Here is a 21,178-nt window from a genome sequence, read left to right on the forward strand (position 1 = left end):
CAACAAACTATTTTGCAGTCCTTACATTCAAAGAATGGACAATGCTTCACTAGGAAAAGTAAAATTAAAATAATAATAAATATAGCCACTTCATCAAGTGTCCAGACACCAATGGCCCATGCAGACGATTAGGTGATACAGTTGTCATGTAGCTCTTCAAATATAAAGTGGTTTTACTGCAAGTCAACAATCTTGGACTCTCTACTAACATAAATATATATTTTTTAATAGTTTACAAGCATGCAATTCTCAAAAGGCACAAAAGAGGAATGAATATGTGTGCATTTATTTTATCTAACTAGAAGTTATTTAAGCTATATTATTTAGTTTAAGTTTCAGACTGATGGGAATGGTTTGAAAACAGGATTAGCTATAAAATAATTAGGGTGTTTTATGGATTCTGAAATGCCATGGCTGTCAAATTGAAAAATAATTTCTATTTTAAGATATTTCAGTCTGCTAGTAAAAAGTCACATACTCCATCCACTGGAAAAAGAAAAGTCTATAGCTGTTTCTTGTGGTGGAAAATTTAGTCTGGGTAATTTTTTTTTTTTTTTATCAGGGTTTTGTCTAATCACAGAAAGCAACTAGAATAACGCAACCATTAGAAATAGGGCACTGCTAAAAATAGCAGATACCTACTGTAAACTCATCAAGGTTTCTATGCAGCATAATTTTTTGCTGCATTGATTTGCAAACTACTGCAACTGTATTTATAATTCATCTGCAGCACTGTTTCCACTGTTCAGGAAACAAACACGAACAACAATATCTTAGAGAAGAAAAGTCTTCCAAACAGTGAACCACCTCAGTAAGAACTGACTTATTCAGAGATTTCATTATAGATTACAGTCTCTGATTGACCTGAAGCTGATTATTAGAGGAACACCTACCTGATTCTAACAAAATAATAATAATAATAATAATAATAATAAAAAAATAAAGAGCTCCATTGCACATCCACTCTGGCCTGTGCATGTTTCACTTGTGACATGCACCTGCACCAAAAGCAGCATGTTATTAACATGATGTGTCTGTGGCTGAGGTAGAAAACACACAGACAGATAAACTGGTTTAAAACACACGTGCCACATTATTAGAAATAAACTATTTGTATGTTGGTTACAAAATCCAACATTTCTCCACAGATCACAGGTGACACAAGTCACCTTTATTTCTATAGCGCTTAAAAATAATAATAATAATAAATAAATCTAATATTTAAGAGACTCATGTCTATAATATTTTCCCCCCTTGCTTGGTTAAGATGTACATACTCAGAAGATGACTTTGTATGGTAACTACTTCTAAAAATTAATACAAAATGTAAAAACATACCTAAGTTTTTAAACACTGGTAGTATACTTTTTTTTTGTTTATTTTATTACAAATATTTACATTCTCTGACCAAGTTGAAAGTGTTTTTTGTTTTTTTTCTAATATAATTTTCTAATATAATGGTAAATGTAAACTGATATTACAGTAAAACAGGCTACTGTTGTCACGGTTGAAAATGCACTTGCATTGCACTTAAAAGTAATTGAAATAAGTTGAATTAATGAACAATGATCAATGCAAGGCAAGCACATAACCTTGTAAAGTGATTTTAAATGGATCATTTATAAATAATGTTTTTGCCTTGTCTGGGGGTTTTGTTAGACAAGTCAACTAGTCAGTTATAAAAATTTCCATTTAAATGTCAATTAAATTAATTGTGGCACATATGCCTTGTATATAACAGCCATTTTTCACAATCAAATGTTGTTAGATAATGTCACTCACTGTACAAAAGAATGTTTGACTAAATGATGTACTCTGTGGTTTGACCAAATGATGCAGACAAACATTTTGATGGTTTGATTTATTTCACACAAAGCTTTACTCTTTTAAAACATACCAGCAATATGAATTGGATTAACAAACGTTTATACACATTTAAATACAAAACAGAACAAAAGATTCTTGCTTTCCTTAAGCTTACTGTTGTACGACTCACTCAATGTAGCATCCTGCTATTTTCCCTTCACTTTCTGCTTTTCTACCCTTCATCACTATCTCTCTCCTGTCGCTCCTGCTCTCTTCTCATCTCCTTCAGTTCTTGTCGGTACTTTCTTTCAATGAAGCGTTTCTGATGAGCCATCTGAGGAAAGTTATCTGCAAAAGACAAGAGGCAAAGAACATGTAAAACAGAAAACCAAGACTTTCATAACCTTTAGCATTATACTAGCTAATAAAACAAATTAAAAAACTCCACTTTGACACACACTTTATTCCCATTACGTGTGAAAATATTCTACAACCATTTCCATTTGTGAAAAACGCAACAAAGTCACTCACATTTATCCAGCGCATCCATGGCTGCACCCATCTCAGCTTGCTGAATACTGTCAGGATAAAATTAACATTTTAAGCAACTCAAACAATGCATCTTTATAATTCTAATGAAATGATTAAATGAAGTACATATGACACAACTACACAATGAACCTGCAGCACAGCTCTTGATCAACATCTCTCTCAATGGCCATGTTGAAAATAAAAATTCATGGATGGCCAAAATCTTTTTTCTATGTATTAACATAGCTAAACACATAAGCTTAACATGTAAACAAAACACTCTTAAATGTTATTAATATTAATATAGTTAACTGAAAAACAGGTAAACATCCTACAAATATATTTGGGTTTAATGATCATCTTAAAAGGTTTTTATACAGGTTTTCCATATTTAGGATGATATCACGATTTGCTGGTGTGATATTGCCTTTATACAATAGTTCAAACAACAATTAGCTTATACAGATTAACTTAAATTTCAGACAAAATTTCCAAATACTTCATATTATTACAGGTCTCCCAAAAAAGAAAATAAAACAAAACATTTCAGGGAAGCAACATTGCATATGATACTGAACATATGCCTCTGTGCGTCATCCATGCCAATAACAACTGTAATAAACAATTTAGATTTAATTCCCTTTGTTCCATTACTATAAACATATAAACAAAATCAAAACTCAATATGTAAACTCTCACTGAATAGAAGGTGGTACCTGCTTCACAGAGCAACACATCAGAAATAGGAAACAAACAAATGATAAAAATGTCTGGACAGAAATATAGATTAATGTTCAAGAGAGCTTTTAGCTGGCATACAGCTAGACCTGGATAGCAAGTTCTGAGAGTGTGATATACAGAAGCTCTTTTTGACAGACATTTATAAAAGCAGATATGCAGCGATGTGACAATGAGGGTAAATATCTGGGTGTATTAGTACCTTGGTCCTTTTCCACAGCCAATCCGTTCACCTTTAAAATACACTGCCACTGTGTAGGTCCTGGCATGAGAGGGTCCAACTGTCTGAAGTGTTCTGTAAAACAAGATGAAGAGCATCACAGTTGAGATGAATGAAAACAAAAATGGAGCAATTAAGTGGATCTATGGCCACATTACTCATTACTCAGACCAGTGGCCTTGCATCAGTAAAAGCAAGTAACCATAGACGAGACAGCATACATCCAAAGTTCTGTCACAAAAATCTAGATGGTGCTGGCCTATAAGTTCTGACTCATCCTGATTTAATGACATCATTATTCATATGGAGCAGTTGACAGGTTTCTTTTCATATCAGCAGCCAACGAGTTTGCTGCTCAACATTCAAATACTTAGCTAGTGCTTGTTGCAGCAGTTGCAACGCACTTCAGAATCCTCCAGCTAAACCTGTATAGATCTGCTGTGGAGTCATTTCATGTATATTATATATAGAGGTTATTTCATATGGTCTATGGGCAGCAGCAGTATTTCTTACATGCTCACAGCAGCATCTCTTTCAATGTTTTGGCAGTAGCAAGTCTTGGTACTTGCTCTACTACAGCAGCAACAGCAGCATGGCAGATCTATTCCGCCAAGACCAAACACATTAACATTGCCATGAATATTACCATACTAAACTCTCAGACAGCTGTCATGACAGACATTAATGTTAAAGCAAAACATCTACCTTCCTATTACCATGACACTTTGCACCTATTATAAAATACAGCAAACCATGAGCAATCAGAAATGAACAGATCATTTAAAATCAGTCTCATTTAGTTTAGCTGATTTTTATATATAATGTAAACATTTATGTTGCAGATTTGATGTCCTGTCTTACTAGAAGAAAGATGCATGGGGATTCCAAACAATACTGAGCATTCCAAGTTTGCAATGGAGGATCTACTGTAGGAACTTCAAACAACCCCCCCCCCCCTTTTTTGTTTAAATTTATGAAGGACAATATTTTCGTAACCCGATTAAATGTACATTTACGTCAAATTCTTAAATTTTATCAATACATTAAGTTAGAATAAGACAATACTATTTGGTTGTTACTATTGAAATAAAATCAGTATAAAAAAAACTGCAGTGGAAATACAGAAACTGCATCGAAAGTGCCATTTAGATGCATGAAGATAAGAGGTTAGTTAAATTAATTTAATCAAAATTGCAAATGCATAAATAATGTTATTAGATAAATTTTTTACTTTTTGACATACAAATATGAAATGCTGGAAAAATGAAGTGATGTTTTTAAATATGAAATTAAAACACCAGGTGGTGGTGGCAAGTCACGGTCTTAAGTGAATCATTGATTCATCCAATTTGTTCAAATGGCTGATTCATTCAATCAATTAAGAAAGTGACTGTCACTATGAATGGCTCACTGACTCGTTCAAAAATGCTTAATCATTCAGTAATGAAAGACTCTTGTGTGCTGCTCTGAGATTTGTGACTGTTCTGCTGTAGCTTTGCTACGGAACTATTTTCTTTAAGCCTCGCTCACGCTACAGGATTTTTAGCCCGATTTAGACCAGATTTCCCCCTCCCGAGAATCGGAGCAAACATCTTGTCAAGCACCTCGATCAGTCACGATGTTCGGCGAGGATTATCTGGTAATGTGAGGTGTTCACCGATCGAATCTCGCACCTTATCGAACATGTTTGACATTTAGGACTTAAATCGGGATGATGATGACTATATGATTACGTCAGTACTTTCACAGCCAATGCTGTTGTACGGCTTCGTTAGATAGTGGAGATAGAGGAAACTAACAAACATTTTGCAGTGACACAACTGTCTGTATAATGTGTTGAAAACACATCACAACTGTAAGGAGAAAGAGAAGCGCTGGAGTGAAATCGCCTCAGTTTTGAATGCAATACAAACTAGCGTGCTAAAAAAAAAAAAAAGTGACGATTTGTTGCGTGAGATCACGTGAGGCGCTTCCTCTGGCATGATAATCTTAATCAGGGGTTCCCAAACTTTTCCATTCCACGACCCACCTAGACAAGTGTAATCTATTTCACGACCCACCAAAATATTTGAGAAAAAAAACAAAAAAATACTTTAAGCCTAATCCTACTTAAAAGTTTGATGACAGAAATTAAGTATTTAAGAAAAATAACCATTTTATTTAAGAGTACAACTGAAAAATTTCACTATTAATATTTAAGTTCAAATTTTTGTTTACATACGTTAAAATATGAAACGTCCATAAAAATATATTTAAACTGATAACTGAAGGAGGAAATCTAAGGACATTAATGGACAGAAGGTTCTTACTTGTATAGAGGAATGTCTGGCTCTTTGCCCTCCGTCCGCAGGGTTAGACAACATTGCTGCAGTTGTGATTTTGGATCATTCCAGTCTTGGTTCAAGATAAACTCCTGAAACAATAATTGAATCAATCAAACAGCAGTACATTAAAAAGTTCATTTTTTTTTAATATACAAAAACAAACCACTAACAAGACTTTGTTTTAGTAAAAACATATCAGTTTTGGTTTCTTCCATGTCAGTGGATGTATAGGCTAAAACCAGATATGGAAAACATAACTTTTACATGATGATTTTCTTAAGATCAATCCCAATGCTTACAAACTTTAATGCTTACACAATAAGTGGCGACAGATTCACTGGGAATCCTGTTATAGTTTTTTTTTTTTTTTTTTTTTTACCAGCAGTGCTGTATAAAGAGTGATTTTATATCATGTATGCACTTTTATCATGTTGATGGTGTCTAAATCAGTCTATTCTCAGTTTGATGAATACTGAGAGTTTTCACAGAGAGAGAGAAAAAAGAGCTTTTCCTTTTTGACAAGAGCTGGCTGCTATATTACTAGGGGTGCTCCGATCACGATCGGCCGATCGTTACTGCGCATCTCGTCAGTAAAGCCACTTCTCTAATCATCCGTTAATTCCATCAGGTGCGTGATTTCACATAGAGCAGCTGTTACTACACAGAGCCGTTGTTAACTGAGAAGATGCACCAAAAAACGCTGAAAATGAAGTGGATTTGCGCATCTTCTCTATTAACAACGGCTCTGTGTAGTAACAGCTGCTCTATGTGAAATCACGCACCTGATGGAATTAACCGCTGATTAGATAACCGGCTTTACTGATGAGATGCGCATAACGATCGTGATCGGAGCACCTCTATATATTACCATATTATTTTAAATAATTAGCATTCAATGCACAAGATGCTAAAATACCTAAATGATATCTTATGCAAATGTACACACACAGAAGACTAAAAACAGCCCTGTCAGAATTCAAGACCGTGATGACCTTTTTAAATGTCACCTTATTCTTTTCAATGAATGCTATTTTTCACTAGTTTCCACTGACATTGGGCCATTTCAGAATCCTTGCTTATAATGATAGAAGTGCTGGAATATAAACGTGGGTTTCAAAAAAAAAACAAACAAAAAAAAACGTTTGCCATACCTTGAGTCGTGGGAAAAAGCAAACATTCATAAATGTGTGCACAAACTCCAGGTCTTTATCTATGTAAAGAGCTGCAATGAATGCTAGGGAGAAAAAAAGACAGAACATTTTGTAGCAATTCAGACAATAAAGCCCAAAATATACTTCAGCCGTCAGCATTCTGCTAAGGTCTGTTCCCTGTTCTCGCAATCAAATCAAAAGTCCTTTGCAATAATCTGCAGTGTCATGTCACACTTACACTCCAGCAGATCGGCTAAAGTCTTGGTCCGCAAGGCAACAGGACGTTTGGTCTTGTCGTTAGTGATCGCATATTCCTGCATGCCCAGTTCCTCTGCAACCTTCGCTTGAGTCCGGTTATTCACCAAGGAGCTGCGCAGTAGCTAAAAACAAAAACAAAAAAACTTATTAACTTGATACTTCTGGGTTTTATACGGGCTGACCCACCAGAAGAGAGGGGCACAGAGACTCAAATGGCTAGATTTTTTGTACTACAGAGCAGGGGTAACAAGGGAGTTTACTGTAGTGGTCACACTATGCATCATAGTAAGTTAAAGAAAAGACAATGAAATGGAGAACAGATGAGGGATATACTCACTGTCAAATGTCCTTCATGATGGTCTGGGAAGTGGATGAACAGATATTCTGTTGCCACCAGCTGCATGATAGAATCTCCCAGGAACTCCATCCTCTGGTTGTGGCCTCTGCAGACAGATACAGTGGCTGCATGAAGCTCCAGTCGATAGTTAACTAATGCTAAGATTGCTGACACTGTTTTTAAAACGTGGCGATTACGTCGGACCCGCCAGCAAACAAGTGAATGACTGTTTAATTTGATGCATTATGTGCTGCATAAGCTATCTGGGCCATGACAATCTGCTGGATCCAGATTTCTAAACTCTTCAGGGGCCATATGTATAAAGCTCAAAGTAAAACTGTAGTCTCAAGAATTACATACTTTTTCTCTTATTCCTAAACTTAAGAATAACTTCATAAAGGTTAAAAGTGCTAAGGCTCATCTTTCTTTTCCTCTCAAGCATGATCTCCATGTTCACTTATGTCATATTATATGAGCCGAAACAGCCTGACGTATCAAATATAAAACTCAAAAAAGACACATATGTAAATGGTTTGGATTTTTTTTTTTTTTTTTTTTTTACATTTTTTAAATATTTTTTCTAAAGGTTCAATAAACTGTTCTATATAAAAAAAACAACAACAAAAAAAACATTTTTTACAAAGTCAAGAGGCACTAGAGCACTTACAGGGTGAGGTGGTTGAAGCCCACCGTTCGCAGAGTGAAGGCCCGTGCGAGGAGGCGTACGTGAGTGAACAGCACTCCGATGGCATCCTCAAAATTTGTGAGTTTCTGCAGAACTGGAGATGACTCGATCAACTGCCTGTCTGTCAGTGTCTCCTGTACCTAAACATACAGCAGACCATGAAATATGTGCTTAATAAACTCAAGTATTATATTACTACAACGATCCTTACAGATGGCTACTTTCATTAAAATTTTTTTGTATAAAAATAAAAGCTGAAATATTTGTAGTTTATAATAAAACTTTAAAAAATTGTTCACCCAAAACCTGTCATCATTTATTCACCCTCATGTTGTTCCAAACCCTTAAGACTTTTATTAATCATCCTTACACAAATGAAAACATAGTAATACTCTCTCATTATTTTTGCCCATCCGTTGAAAGTATGTTAATCAATCTGTACAATCAATATTTTCAAGCTTTAAAAAGTTCACAAAGTATTTTTAATTCAAGTCTTCTGAAGAGACACGATCACTTTACATGCGGAATAGACATAAATTAGGCTATTATTCACATTTAAACAGATTTTAATGCATTCTGTAGCACATACTGTACAAAATGTGTCTCAAGTTCTTATATTTTTTGTTTTATGAAATTTCTCTTTTCTTTTTGAACTGTGAAAATTTTGCCAGTGTGAATTTTCAATGGATTAACAAATATGATGAGAGAATATATAAAAAAAAATCTTCATTTGTGTTCTGAAGATGAATGACAGTTTTACGGGTGTGGAACAACATTAAGGTGAGTAAAGGTTGATGACAGAATTTTAAATGTTTGGATAAACGGTCTCTTTAAATTGCCCTGCACAATTCCATTAATGCATATTTTAGGAAAATACATATTCAAATAAGACTGGACATGGCCATTTAGAACTTGAATGTGCAACGTTTACGGTTTTAGCCACTTAAAATACTAATTTAATGCACTTTGCTATTCTTGTAGTTATTTACCTAGGCAGCTGATGAAAGATATATATATATATAGGTCTTACACTCTTGCATGACATTTGAACATTTTAAATCAATTCTGCTCACACCTGTAAAGGATGAGGTGGATAGTTGAGCCAAACGTCCTTCAGCTCCTGCAAGACAAAGAGAGAGGAAACAAACTGAATACCACACGACAGTGTTTGAGGAGAATAAGTGTAAATGAGGGACAATTCAGACTTTAAAAAAGAAACATCTTTATAATGATTCACCTGTTTTATTCTTATTTTTTATGTGATACCAAGGACTTTTTTTTTTGTTTTAGGCTAGTCAATTCACTTATTTACTTATGACAGCAAGAGAGCCAGATCATAATAAATGACATTTGTGCTCTTTATACGGTTACTTTACTTTTCTTCACATATCCACCATGACCAAACATGTATGCTGTTATATGTTATATACTGCAAACATGCTTATTTTTACTTCTTATGAAAATATTTTAACACTATAAATTGTATTGGGGAAAGTGAAAATCAAAACACAGAAATTACTTCGGCAGACAAAGTTATTATAATTTATATTTAAACACCATGTTAGCTTTAAATGTAACATCTTTATATTGGAACACAACATCTTTTATTTTACTTTTATATAGGCTCACTATAATATATCTAACTGAAATATGTCCTACAAACAAACATACACCCAAAACTCACCTCACTGCTGAACAGCAGTCTCCCAAAGAGTTGCTTGGCTTCCTCTAAACCACCTTCTATGTAAACAGCGCCTACAAATATTAAGAATAAAGACTTAAAAATAAACTCACATTAAACAAATAAACTACAAATCAACAATTTGAAATCACTATGTTTCTTTTTAAATGAGAAATTATGCATTTATTAAGCAAGGACACTGTATTATTGTAATTATCTGGTTATTGTAATAAATCATCACAAGTAGCCTGTGTTATTTTTAGAGGCTTATTGTCCTTAATAATGCTTTTTTCACATCAAACATGTAAAGTGCTCTCACCAGTGACTTTATGGGATATCTTAGTCTAGTGGTTCTCAAATCCAGCTCTGCACATTTTGTATAACAATCAATTCATATCATCAGGACATTTTGGTTGCACCTCGTTAGGGTTATTGCATAGCTGAAGCAGAGGTATGAACAGTGTTTTTTTTTCCCGCTCACCGTGCCGGCACGAAAACAGAAATCACACCATGGGGACATGCTGTGTGGCATGAAGCAATGGAGGCTAAACAGTTCTGGGTTTAGGTTATATCAATGCCTATAGGCACAGAGAAATCTATTATTAAGTAGTAGAATGTATTTGGTACAACACAGACCCTCCCTGGATCAGGACGTCGCTCCAAACTGGATGAAAGAGCAAGGTGGAAACTTGTCAGAGAAGCGACCCAGAGGCCTACAGCAACTTTGAAGCAGTTGCACGAATTTATGAAAAATAGTGGTTCATTGTGTGCATGGGACGACAATATTACACTCAAATGTGTATTGTATGGGAGGGTTGCAAAAAAAAAAAAAAGCCACTCCTTAAGAAAGGCCCCATGCAGTCAGACTGAGCTTTGCCAAAACACACTTTAAAGATTCTGAGGCACACGTGACTGACCGCTCGCTCGCACAAACAGGTGGAAGAGGGATCAGTGTTACTCTCTACACTGCACTCAGCCTGAGGGATTCCTACTACTTCAGTCATTGAGGAGTCATGGAAAACACATTTTCCACAGGAACGGTATAATGGAAATCATTAGTGGTTTTAAAACGGTGACATTTTCAAATCGCAGTATACCTTGAAACCAGTAATCGGCCCATGCCTAGTAGACTTTTTCTGACATGTTGAAATGACATCTTTCACTTTAATGTTATAAGTTGCACTGAGTAAATACAGCTGGATAAAACAAAAACTGTGGCCATCTTCATTTCAGGCTGCAAAGCAACAAAATGTGATTCTTTTAAAGGGGGTGATTCTTTCCTATAGCCACTGTAAATCCTGTTATTTAACTAAAACTGTTGAAATCACACAGTGTGTGCCTGGCTTAAGTGAAACATAAAAGAGCAGTAGATCCCTAGGACCAGAGTTAAGAACCACAGTCTAAGGCCGTCTTTGGAAACTGCTGGAAGTCAGATCATACAGCAACTGAACAAAACACATACCTAGGCCAATATTTAAAGCATTCAGTAAATTTGTTCTTACAAAACACAAAGTAAGTTTCTAAAGCTATGCTTGCAACATAAAAAATAAAAAATAAAGATCAGACCTCAGTGAGTTGCAATACAGTATATTAAACAAAGACAGTGAGAATACATGATAAAGCACTAACCTATCAGGGCCTCAAAACAGTTTGCCATGGCATGTCGGAGGTCTGACTCCCTGCACAGGTCAGGGCCGTGGGCATATAACATGAACCGATCCAACTCCAATTTCTGTGGATCCAAAACAATGATTAAAAACAACAACAACAAAAATTTAACCAAACAAAAACAATGACTACTAACATCCAAAAACACAAAACTCTGTTAAATATATAATACAAGAATATAACTCATCAAAACAGTGATAAAAATTATGCAAATGTTTAAATCGACCTAATGTTACTGCTTTATATATATAGTAAAGCCAGTTATCTAATCAGTGGTAAATACCATCAGGTGCGTGCTTTCACATGGAGCAACGGTTACTAAACGTAGCCGTTGTTAACTAACAAGCTGTGTAAATTCAAGCTGATAATGAATTTGAATTCGCGCAGCTTGTCAGTTAACAATGGCTCCATGTAGTAACAGCTGCTCTATGTGAAGCACCCCTACAGAGCTGTAATTTTTGGTTGGGTGAACTATAACTTTAATAATTCATTTTCTTAATTTTCTTATTGTTAATATGAAAAAATAAAATGATTTCTTTAATGAAATTATACTCTAAATAATAAACTAAGACTGCCAGGTGGTGGTGGTAAATGTCTTAATGATTAAGTCAGAGGCATTTATTCATTCGTTTGATTTGTTCAAATGGAACGATTCATTCAGGAGTGAAGTAAATGGTTCTTTATAAATGGTTCATTGAATCATTAGGCTTGTTCGACTAGAAGCGGATCATCACCATCATACCGGTCGGTGTGAGACATCAAAGAACTGCAAGAGCTCGGAGAGTAGATGACTCCTTGTGCTTTTAAATCACTCTCACGGTACTTTGATGTCATACACCGATCGGTCTGTGCAGCATCACTTCAAAGCCAACGCGTCTATAGCCCCTTTCACACTGCACGTCGGACCCGGTAAATTGCCGTAACATTGCTGGGTCGCCTTCTGTGTGAAAGCAAACACGTCCCAGGATTGATTCCGGGACTGATCCCAGGTTGGGGACCTAGTAACATTGCCGGGTTCAGTCCCAGAACGAGCACTGTGTGAACAAAAGCCAGATCTAATGCCGTGTTCGTAGTGATGACGCATGTTTTCACACAACTCTTTTACCAGGTGTTTTAAAGGAAGATCAACGTTCGCAACGAAAAAATATGCGAAAACTGTAATGAAGCAGAGATCAGTTGGTTCCTCACTTTCCGCGCTGACGCTGAGATCGTTCGCTAGCAACAGTGAAAGTATAACATGCCTAACGTTTTCGATTTGTACATTACACGTCACGCCCTGATGTCACGTGTCTTTACGGGACCTTTAATAATATATTCCGGCTAATCACTGGCAGTGTGATAGTGCAAAATCTAGCGACCCGGGACACATTACCCGTGTATTTGCCGGAATCGCAGTGTGAAAAGGGCTTATGGCCAATGGTTCAACACACTAAATGGTTCACCCAATTAGTTCAAAACGTGGATTAAGAAATGAAATGCCGCTGTGGGTTGCTCGGGGATGAACAGTTCTGATTTGTCTTTATATTTTGGTTGGCAAAATGTATCAAAACAGACAACATTGTGTCTAAAATAACATAATATTAACTTCTTAATGAACTGTTGTACAGGATGAGTATCACATTTGCACTCGTGTGATATTGCACTTGGCCTACAGCTCATGTGATATTACTTAACTATGTGATGTAAATATGAGAATCTCAAACGTGCGTTTTGTCCCTTATTTTGAATTTAAGTTAATAATCTTTAAATTAACAGCCCTAATATATAAATATAAATATAAATATATCATCATCATCATCAAGTAAATGGTCACCTTAGCAAGCATAGCAAGATGCTGATTCTGAACGATTGCTGTGCGATATGTGGCGAGTCCTCCCTCCTCCAGGTGTGGGAACAGGTAGTAGAGATGCACACTGAAAAAAATTAAAATAAAAAGACAAATATATGACTACAATAGGCTAACGAATGAAAGCTTGAGATAACAAAATCCTGTTATATATAGAGAAACAACAGATTTTAAATAAAAAAAAAAACTTCAAAAGCTAATCTCAGTAGAGGTGTAATAAAATAGATACAGATGAGTATCACAATATTTTGTTTGCAGATACAGTATCGATTCTCGAAAAACGGAATATCGATATAAAAAAATAAACAAAAATTATACAATATTTCATGGCAGTTATTTCATTTTGAGTTTATATCCCGACTGCTAGATGGCAGTCTACATCTCTGAACAAATCCTGAGTGACAGGAAATACTAGCATTAGGCCACACCACTAACGTTAGTGTTAATATAGTTCGTTCCTAGTAATGAAGAATGAAAGAATTGTCCCAGTTCCCGTGTCGGTGTACAAAGTTGAAGGGTGCCGTCATTTGAGCTTTTATGGTAACGTCCACTACGGGAACGTGGCGCGGACGCTGCCTCTGTTCTGCTGCTTGCTGCGACACGGGTGAAAACACTCATGCCGGGCACAGCCATAGAAAGTAGTGTTGCCCTGCGGTTGAGCTTGCTCTCATTTTGGGGGAGTTTTGTGCAGTTGGTGGGGTGCTCGCATCACGGTTTCAGCGATTCCACTCAGAACAAATACAAACGGAAAAAACTGTGAAATCCAAGTGGAAAGGTTCGACATCTGAGTTTATTTTATTGTTTTACAATTGTTTCGTTTTCTTTAGGAATCTTGTAAGCACTTTATTTTACATTGATAGTAAGCAGATGCAGTTATTTTATTCAGACCAAATAATATGTTACAATTATAAACTGAAATATTTGCTTCAAAATGATGTGAAAATCCTCTTGTTTACTCACTCATGGAAGAAAATAGATTGATTAAAATTTTCTAAGAAACTTTTTGTTTGTAAAGGGCATATGCAAGTAGGCATCAACTTTCATGAATACACTGTGATTTACAACTGAAAAGACAAAGGCCTGCATAATAAGCCTTTCAATCAGGTTTGTGTCTGAGAGGGAAGAGTTACAAGAAAGAATGCGAGGACAAAATAAATGTATATATTTTTATGTTTGTAGTTTATTTAGAATATATTTAATTATATATAATATATAAATATATAAAAATAATTGAGATTCACTTGCAAGTGCAGTTAAACAGTTTATTAGGAACAATCAAAGCTGACTTTTAAAGCTGAATTTTTAGCATCATTACTCCAGTCCCACGATCCTTAAGAAATCCTTCAAATATTTAGATTTTCTACTCAAAAAAAAAAAAACCCACAACAACAAAAAAAGTTATTATTATTAATGTTGAAAAGAGCTGAGGATATTTTTTCAGGTTTTTTTGATAAATTGAAAGAGCAGCATTGTTTGTAACATATAGTATTAATCGTTTTTATTTATCATCAAGTGTGTGCTAAATAAAAAGTTTTAATTTCTATGTATACACCGACTCCAAGCTTTTGAATGGTATAGCATATATTGTTAAACTTTGAGTAAGACTGGATGAAAATTTAGCTTTGATCACAGGAATAAATTTAATTGTAAAATATATTTAAATAAAGCAGTAATTTTAAATAGTAAAAATATTTAATAATATTACTGCTTTAGCAAACTGGTATTGACTGGCATTGTGTGATGTAGAAATATATAAATGAACATCACTTAACAAGCATTTGGAAAGTGTATATTGTTTATGTGCTCTTAAACTAAATGATAAACTACATTATTAACATTAATGTGATGGACACTGATACTAGTTGTGCAGTAGAACATCTAGATGATGTTAATTAAACTTCATAACGTTTCACTTGATAATACATTTAGATAGGATTTATAGTTGGTAAAAAGTCTAACTAGTAAAATGTGTACACGTTATGTGAAACCTAATACATGTATATAAATATAAAAAAAAGACTTACTCGTGTTTATGATCTCTGCTGGATTAAGTGCTTCATTCTTTTTTCTGAGGAAATCCAAAACTCAGGGGAAGGGGTATAAAATGGAATTGGGATTGGGCCTAAGTCTTATTCCTCTCATCGCGAAGCAAACAGTAAAATATAAAATAACGCATATATGCGGGGATCGACTCCAGGTGGTTACTGACAGCTTTCCTAAAAACATATCTTATTCATAAAATAAGAAATATCCTAATATATCGCCTTGCTTACAGTATCCCAATGTATTGCAACATATCGTATCGCAACCCTGTATCATGATACGTATCGTATCTCCAGATTCTTGGCAATACACAGACCTAAATTTTAGTGACACATGCTTTATTTAGTGACAGATTTATAATACTGTTTAAAAAGTATAAGATCTCACCTGGTCAAGAACTCAACAACTGCATCACCAAGAAACTCTAAGCGCTCATTATGATTGATTCTGTTAAGAGGACAAGAATCACATACTTTAGTTATGTTTCTACTGCCTTTTTAAAATGTAAAAAAATCATAAATGATCACCAAATGTTTATCAAATATCAGTTCACTAAAAGTCATACAATAAAACAAACACACAAACACACACACACACACATACAAACAAACCTTGAGGGTGATGGGTCATCCTGGCCCAATCTTGACATAATATTAATTAAGGTGTTAATTCCTAGTGAAAGAGAGACAAAATCATTTAGAAGAGTATGACTTCACAAAAAAAAAAACACACCCACAAAAAAGAAACATTCAGAACCCTTGTCTAGAGAGATATGCTAACCCTTTTTTCTCATGAACATATGATGCACTTTCCGGTCTCCATATTTGGGCTGGCGTATGCCACAGTTTGACAGAGAGTTGCGAGCATGGTCAGGATTCATCCCAAAATTTAGATGATGACTGGGGTGAGTCATAGCCAACTGGGCAAGAAAGAAAATCAAAACAAAAGCAAAGTGAGAGTTATAATGCATAACATGAAACCAAGCATCAACAGTCACTGAACACAGTATAATGACCTTTTATGACTATTAAGTACTATAGTTACATGCTAACACATAACACATGCACATACTTGGCTATGTGGCTATGCAGGACTGAACACCAAACAACTGAAAACGGTTTACATACAATTCCAAGAATGGTTGTTCTGACAGGCCGTTATTTGCTGTGTTGCAAATTCCAAGTGGGATTTAATGTGCCTTGACAAAGGAGAGGCTTCCATCTGGACTATCAGCCATAAAACTGAGATCAGTAGAGTGCTACACACATTATCGGACTAAACTAATTTAAAAAAGTTGTGTAGTTATACATTATAGCTGTTTAGCTTAATTTCCATCTGTTATTGCAAACTGAAAAATGTAGATCACTTTTCTTTTGTCAAGTGTTTTACACACTTTTGGCACATACAAAATTAAAATAAAATCTATATTTTCTCTTAAGTGGAGCCAGAGAAAATACTGGCAGAGCAAAGAAGAACCTGAACTACTAAATTCTTACTCTGCAGCCCTGGTAACCTGTGCCAAAATTTTCCAGAATGAAAAACAACTCTGCACAAGTATTTAATCTTTCTCTTACCTGCAGCAGGCATCGTTCTTTGAAGGTGTAACCGATCAGCTTGTCTAAATGCATCAGGCACTGGTGGTAGCGGATGTGGTGGGTCAGAACCGGCAGCATCATGGCGTGCTGCAAAAATAAACATCCGACTCAAATGTTTGCCCTTTTTCATGCTTTTAGTGGACAGGACACCAGAGAAGCATGGGGTGGAGAGTTGGGAACGAGATTGGCAAAGGACTGCGAAGGAGGAGCAGTTGCACTATATGTCAGTGCACTAACCACTATCTCAAACAGACAGGTGCATTTAAAAAAATGAGAATATCATGGAAATGGTCTTTATGTTTTGTAATAAAAAAAAGCTAACTTTATATTCTAGATTCATTGCACACACTTAAATATTTCAAGAGTTTTTGTTTTAATTCTGATGGTTATGACTTAAAGCATAGGAAAATTTACAATTCAGTATCTTACATTTTTTTTATATTCCATAATTAAATTTGAGTATAAATACTGGGTACCCCTTGGGCTAGTTTAGAACATACAACCACAATTATGGGAAAGACTACTGACTTGACAGTTGTCCTCAAGACAATCATCAACACCCTCCACAAGGAGGGTAAGTCACAGAAGGTCTTTGCTGAAAGGGCTGGCTGTTCACAGAGTGCGGTATCAAAACATATTCATGGAAGGTTGACTGGAAGGAAAAAGTGTGGTAGGAAAGGTGCACAAGCAACAGGGATGACCACAGCATTGGGAAGATTATCAGGAAAAGCCAATTCAAGAACTTTGGTGAGCTTCACAAGGGTTGGACTGAAGCCGGAGTCAGTGCATCAAGAGTCACCACACTCAGACATCTTCAGGTAAAGGGCTACAGCTGTCACATTCCAAGAACCAAGCCACTCCTGAACCAGAAAAAAAATGTCAGAAGTATTTCACCTGGGGTAAGGAGAAAAAGAACTGGACTGTTGCTCAGTTCTCCAAAGTCCTCTTTTAAGATGAAGGTAAATTTAGCATTTCATTTGGAAATCGAGGTCTGGGGTAAGACCGGAGAAGCACAGAATCCAAAGACTCCAAAGTCCAGTGTGAAGTTTCTGAAGTCAGAGATGATGTGGGTGCTGTGACGTCTGCTGGTGTTGGTCCATTGTGTTTTATCAAGTCCAAAGTCAATGTGATATTGCTGTGCTTGAATGGCCAGCCAACATGCCTCACCTGTATCTCACAGAGAATCTATGGAGTATTGTGAAGAGGAAGATAAGTAACATCTGACAAACAATACAGAGGAGCTGAAGACCACCATCAAAGATAGTGGGTGGGCTTCAGTAATGCCTCAATAGTGCCACAGGCTGATCGTCTCTATGCCTAGCCACACTGAAGTAATTCGTGCAAAAGAATCTCCAACCAAGTATTGAATCCATAATTAAACCTGCTTTAGGGATCTTGAACATTTCTGTTTTGTATTTTTTTTTTTTTATTGATCCTTGAGAAAATATAATAATTTTTTTAAATACTGAATTTTTTATTTTCCTGAACTGTAAGTCATAACCATAAGAAACATATTTCAGTTTGTGTACATTTAATCTATAATATAAGAAATATTCTAATTTGTTTAGAGTTCACGTCATTAATTACTCACCCTCAAGTCATACCAAACACATAAGACCTTTGCTCATCTTCGGAACACAAATTAAGGAAATGTTACTCCTCTTAACATATTGTGATGCCCTGTCTGGCCAGAGCGATGAGACGAACATAAAACCTATTGTAAAACATTTTTAGTGGTGTCCTCTTTTGAAAGGCCAAACAAAGTAGTTTTGCATTCTCAACGAAAAAGCATCACACACTGCAGCCTTGAGTGAACGGAGGCCTAGAGTGAGCCGCAGCCTAGAGTGAGCCGAGGGCCAGCTTGAGTAAACAGAGGCAGCCGGCTTGTGAAAGGCACAGCCAGTGGATTCTATGAAGGAGCGTATGTTGGGCTTGCGGCAACCACATGTGACAACCCCAGGCTGGACTCCGCTTAGTCCACTGTGAAAGCAGATTAGGCGATTAGCAGTGCAAAGTTGATGTATTTCCTCAGTAACCAGCATGGATCAGCTCCAGGCATGATGAAGCCGATATTGTTCTTTATTGGAAGGCCAAACAAAGTAGTTTCGCTTTCACAGTGAAAAACACAGCGTCTATATGACATGACACATGACATATGGCAACAATACTACAATGAGAATAAAAGGTACGCCTTCTTTCTTTGCATTATGCAAATCTTCCCACATAGTGATATAGAGATGTGGGGGTGTGTTAGAATGAACCGTTTTAGGGGGGTGTGGACCAGTCTTAACTTTTATAAAGAATATCTCTGAGTGTATTGCAGCAGATCATTGTTTTATATGCTTCTAAATGTGCACTTCATTGTGTTCTTGAGACAATGTGTACTAAATAACTACTCAAATATTAAATATTTAATTCACAGTAAACTCGTACAACGATTAGAGTAGTGGAATATTATGTGCAATAAAACAATATGTGGAAGAAAAAGGAGGAGAACTGAATACTTTCTGAATGCAGTGTTTTAAAGGGGTCACATGATGCGATTTCAAGTTTTCCTTTCTCTTTGGTGAAAGCGGTTACAAGCAGTTCATGAATGGAGGAGATCCCTAAAGTTGCAAAGACTAAAGTCTCAAACCCAAAGTGATATTCTTTATAAAAGTTCAGACTTGTCCATGCCCTCCTAAAATGCCTCGTTTTAACACACCCCAATGTCTATGTTACTGTGTGGGAAGATTTGCATAACGCCGCTCAAATGTTCACGCAAAGAAGGAAGGCATAACTTTGATTCTCAGTGTAGTATTGCTACTGCTGCCGTCATGTTGTGGAGATGCTGTGCTTCGTTTTGAAAGCAAAACGACTTTGTTTAGTCTTTCAAAAGAGAACAACTAGAAATCAGGGGTTAAGTTGTATTTACAACACTGTTCCAGAACAGTTCAAACCAAATATTCAGATGTGCAGTGCATTTTACAGAGGAAAGGACTGTTTCTTGGGAGAGTACCCTACAATGCTGGTGTTCTGACAAATAATGCTGACTCACAGTCTGTAAGTACGTTTTCATATTTAAAGGATTTGCTACTGACTATTTAAATGCAAATTTTGAGCAGTGTTGTTTGTCATTTCTTCTATCACAAATGCAGACAGGTTTTATGTTTATGCAGTACGATGCATGCAACAAAACGTGTAAAAAGACAGTACAAGTCATTATAATCAGTAATTATGTGCCCACCGGATGCAATGTATGCCTCGTTTGTAATAGGTTTTATTGGTTTTGTCTCATCACACCGGGACACGGCATCACAGTATGGTAAGGGGTATAACATTTCGGTCACACACTTGAGGTATTCGGCCAATCACAATTCAGTAGACAGCTGGCCAATCACACAATACCTTGCTTTTCAGAACGATGAGCTTCGTAAAAAATGTAAGCATTTCAGAAAGGCGGGGCATAGGGGAAAAACAATGTACAGTATGTGGAAAATAATTCGTTTTTTTAACATTAAACCGCATAAATTATGAAAGTTTCATTCAAAACATCATATGATCTCTTTAAGTTCTTAAGTGAATGTGTGTTAGTGTAAATATGTACCTGGCAAACATCAGAGCGGATACCAGACTTCCAGAAACCCTGACTGCTGAGCTCTACTGTGACCTCCCTTCTCATTGTATTCTTCTGCCTGATCTTCTGCAGAGCTTCCTGTAAATCACAGTTTTTGGACATAGTATTCACACAATTATGACTATATACTGTACTAAAACCTCTTGTCTGTTGCATTCAAACTTTGCATTCAGTTAATGTGCATGTTTTGCTTTTTGCTTTTTTTTTAATGAAAAACTTCATGCTACCCATCCATAATGATCATATTTATTATTTAAGGTGTCTGTCATATTATCTATTTCGATGTACATAAACCACTCATGCAGACACTTACCTCTCTTTGCGTTAACTTCTGTTTGTCAATTTGTTTAACCTTTGGGCTGTTGGCCAACAAGTGACGCAATTTCACATAACTCTTCCACAACTTTTGATACCTGTAATGAAAGAAGTAAACTGAAGTATATCACCTTTTCCATTTTTATTTTATAAAAAAAAATCATTATTAATAACAACTTATTACATCAAAATAAAATCTTAAAAAGGTACAATGTTTGAAAATCAAGTAATTAATAGCATAAAGTAGTAAATTAGCATTGCAATTTTACACACACACATACACATATATATAAAAATAATTCATTTTTATTATAGCAATTTTATTATCACATTTAATAGGTCCTATGATAACTCATGTGGTGAG

At 35.8% G+C, this 21,178-nt stretch overlaps 1 protein-coding gene across 1 annotated transcript in view; it reads right to left on the reverse strand.

Annotated features, from left to right (window-relative positions):
- Positions 1 to 1,855: 1,855 nt before the first annotated feature.
- The window catches only part of LOC113072462 (ribonuclease 3-like), a 35,746-nt gene continuing 16,423 nt past the window's right edge, over positions 1,856 to 21,178 (reverse strand). The window contains exons 16-33 of the mRNA XM_026245441.1: positions 20,813 to 20,912; positions 20,470 to 20,577; positions 16,863 to 16,970; positions 16,069 to 16,207; positions 15,900 to 15,960; positions 15,676 to 15,735; positions 13,213 to 13,312; positions 11,361 to 11,463; positions 9,735 to 9,805; positions 9,126 to 9,170; positions 8,033 to 8,190; positions 7,366 to 7,471; positions 7,009 to 7,150; positions 6,771 to 6,853; positions 5,605 to 5,708; positions 3,278 to 3,370; positions 2,338 to 2,384; positions 1,856 to 2,154 (exon numbers count right to left, since the gene is read on the reverse strand). Of these exons, the coding sequence (XP_026101226.1) occupies positions 2,039 to 2,154; positions 2,338 to 2,384; positions 3,278 to 3,370; positions 5,605 to 5,708; positions 6,771 to 6,853; positions 7,009 to 7,150; positions 7,366 to 7,471; positions 8,033 to 8,190; positions 9,126 to 9,170; positions 9,735 to 9,805; positions 11,361 to 11,463; positions 13,213 to 13,312; positions 15,676 to 15,735; positions 15,900 to 15,960; positions 16,069 to 16,207; positions 16,863 to 16,970; positions 20,470 to 20,577; positions 20,813 to 20,912 (1,744 nt within the window). The 3' untranslated portion in view covers positions 1,856 to 2,038. The remainder of the gene's footprint in view (positions 2,155 to 2,337; positions 2,385 to 3,277; positions 3,371 to 5,604; positions 5,709 to 6,770; positions 6,854 to 7,008; positions 7,151 to 7,365; positions 7,472 to 8,032; positions 8,191 to 9,125; positions 9,171 to 9,734; positions 9,806 to 11,360; positions 11,464 to 13,212; positions 13,313 to 15,675; positions 15,736 to 15,899; positions 15,961 to 16,068; positions 16,208 to 16,862; positions 16,971 to 20,469; positions 20,578 to 20,812; positions 20,913 to 21,178) is intronic.

Source organism: Carassius auratus, unplaced genomic scaffold (assembly GCF_003368295.1).
Source record: "Carassius auratus strain Wakin unplaced genomic scaffold, ASM336829v1 scaf_tig00009130, whole genome shotgun sequence".
NCBI lineage: Eukaryota > Metazoa > Chordata > Actinopteri > Cypriniformes > Cyprinidae > Carassius > Carassius auratus.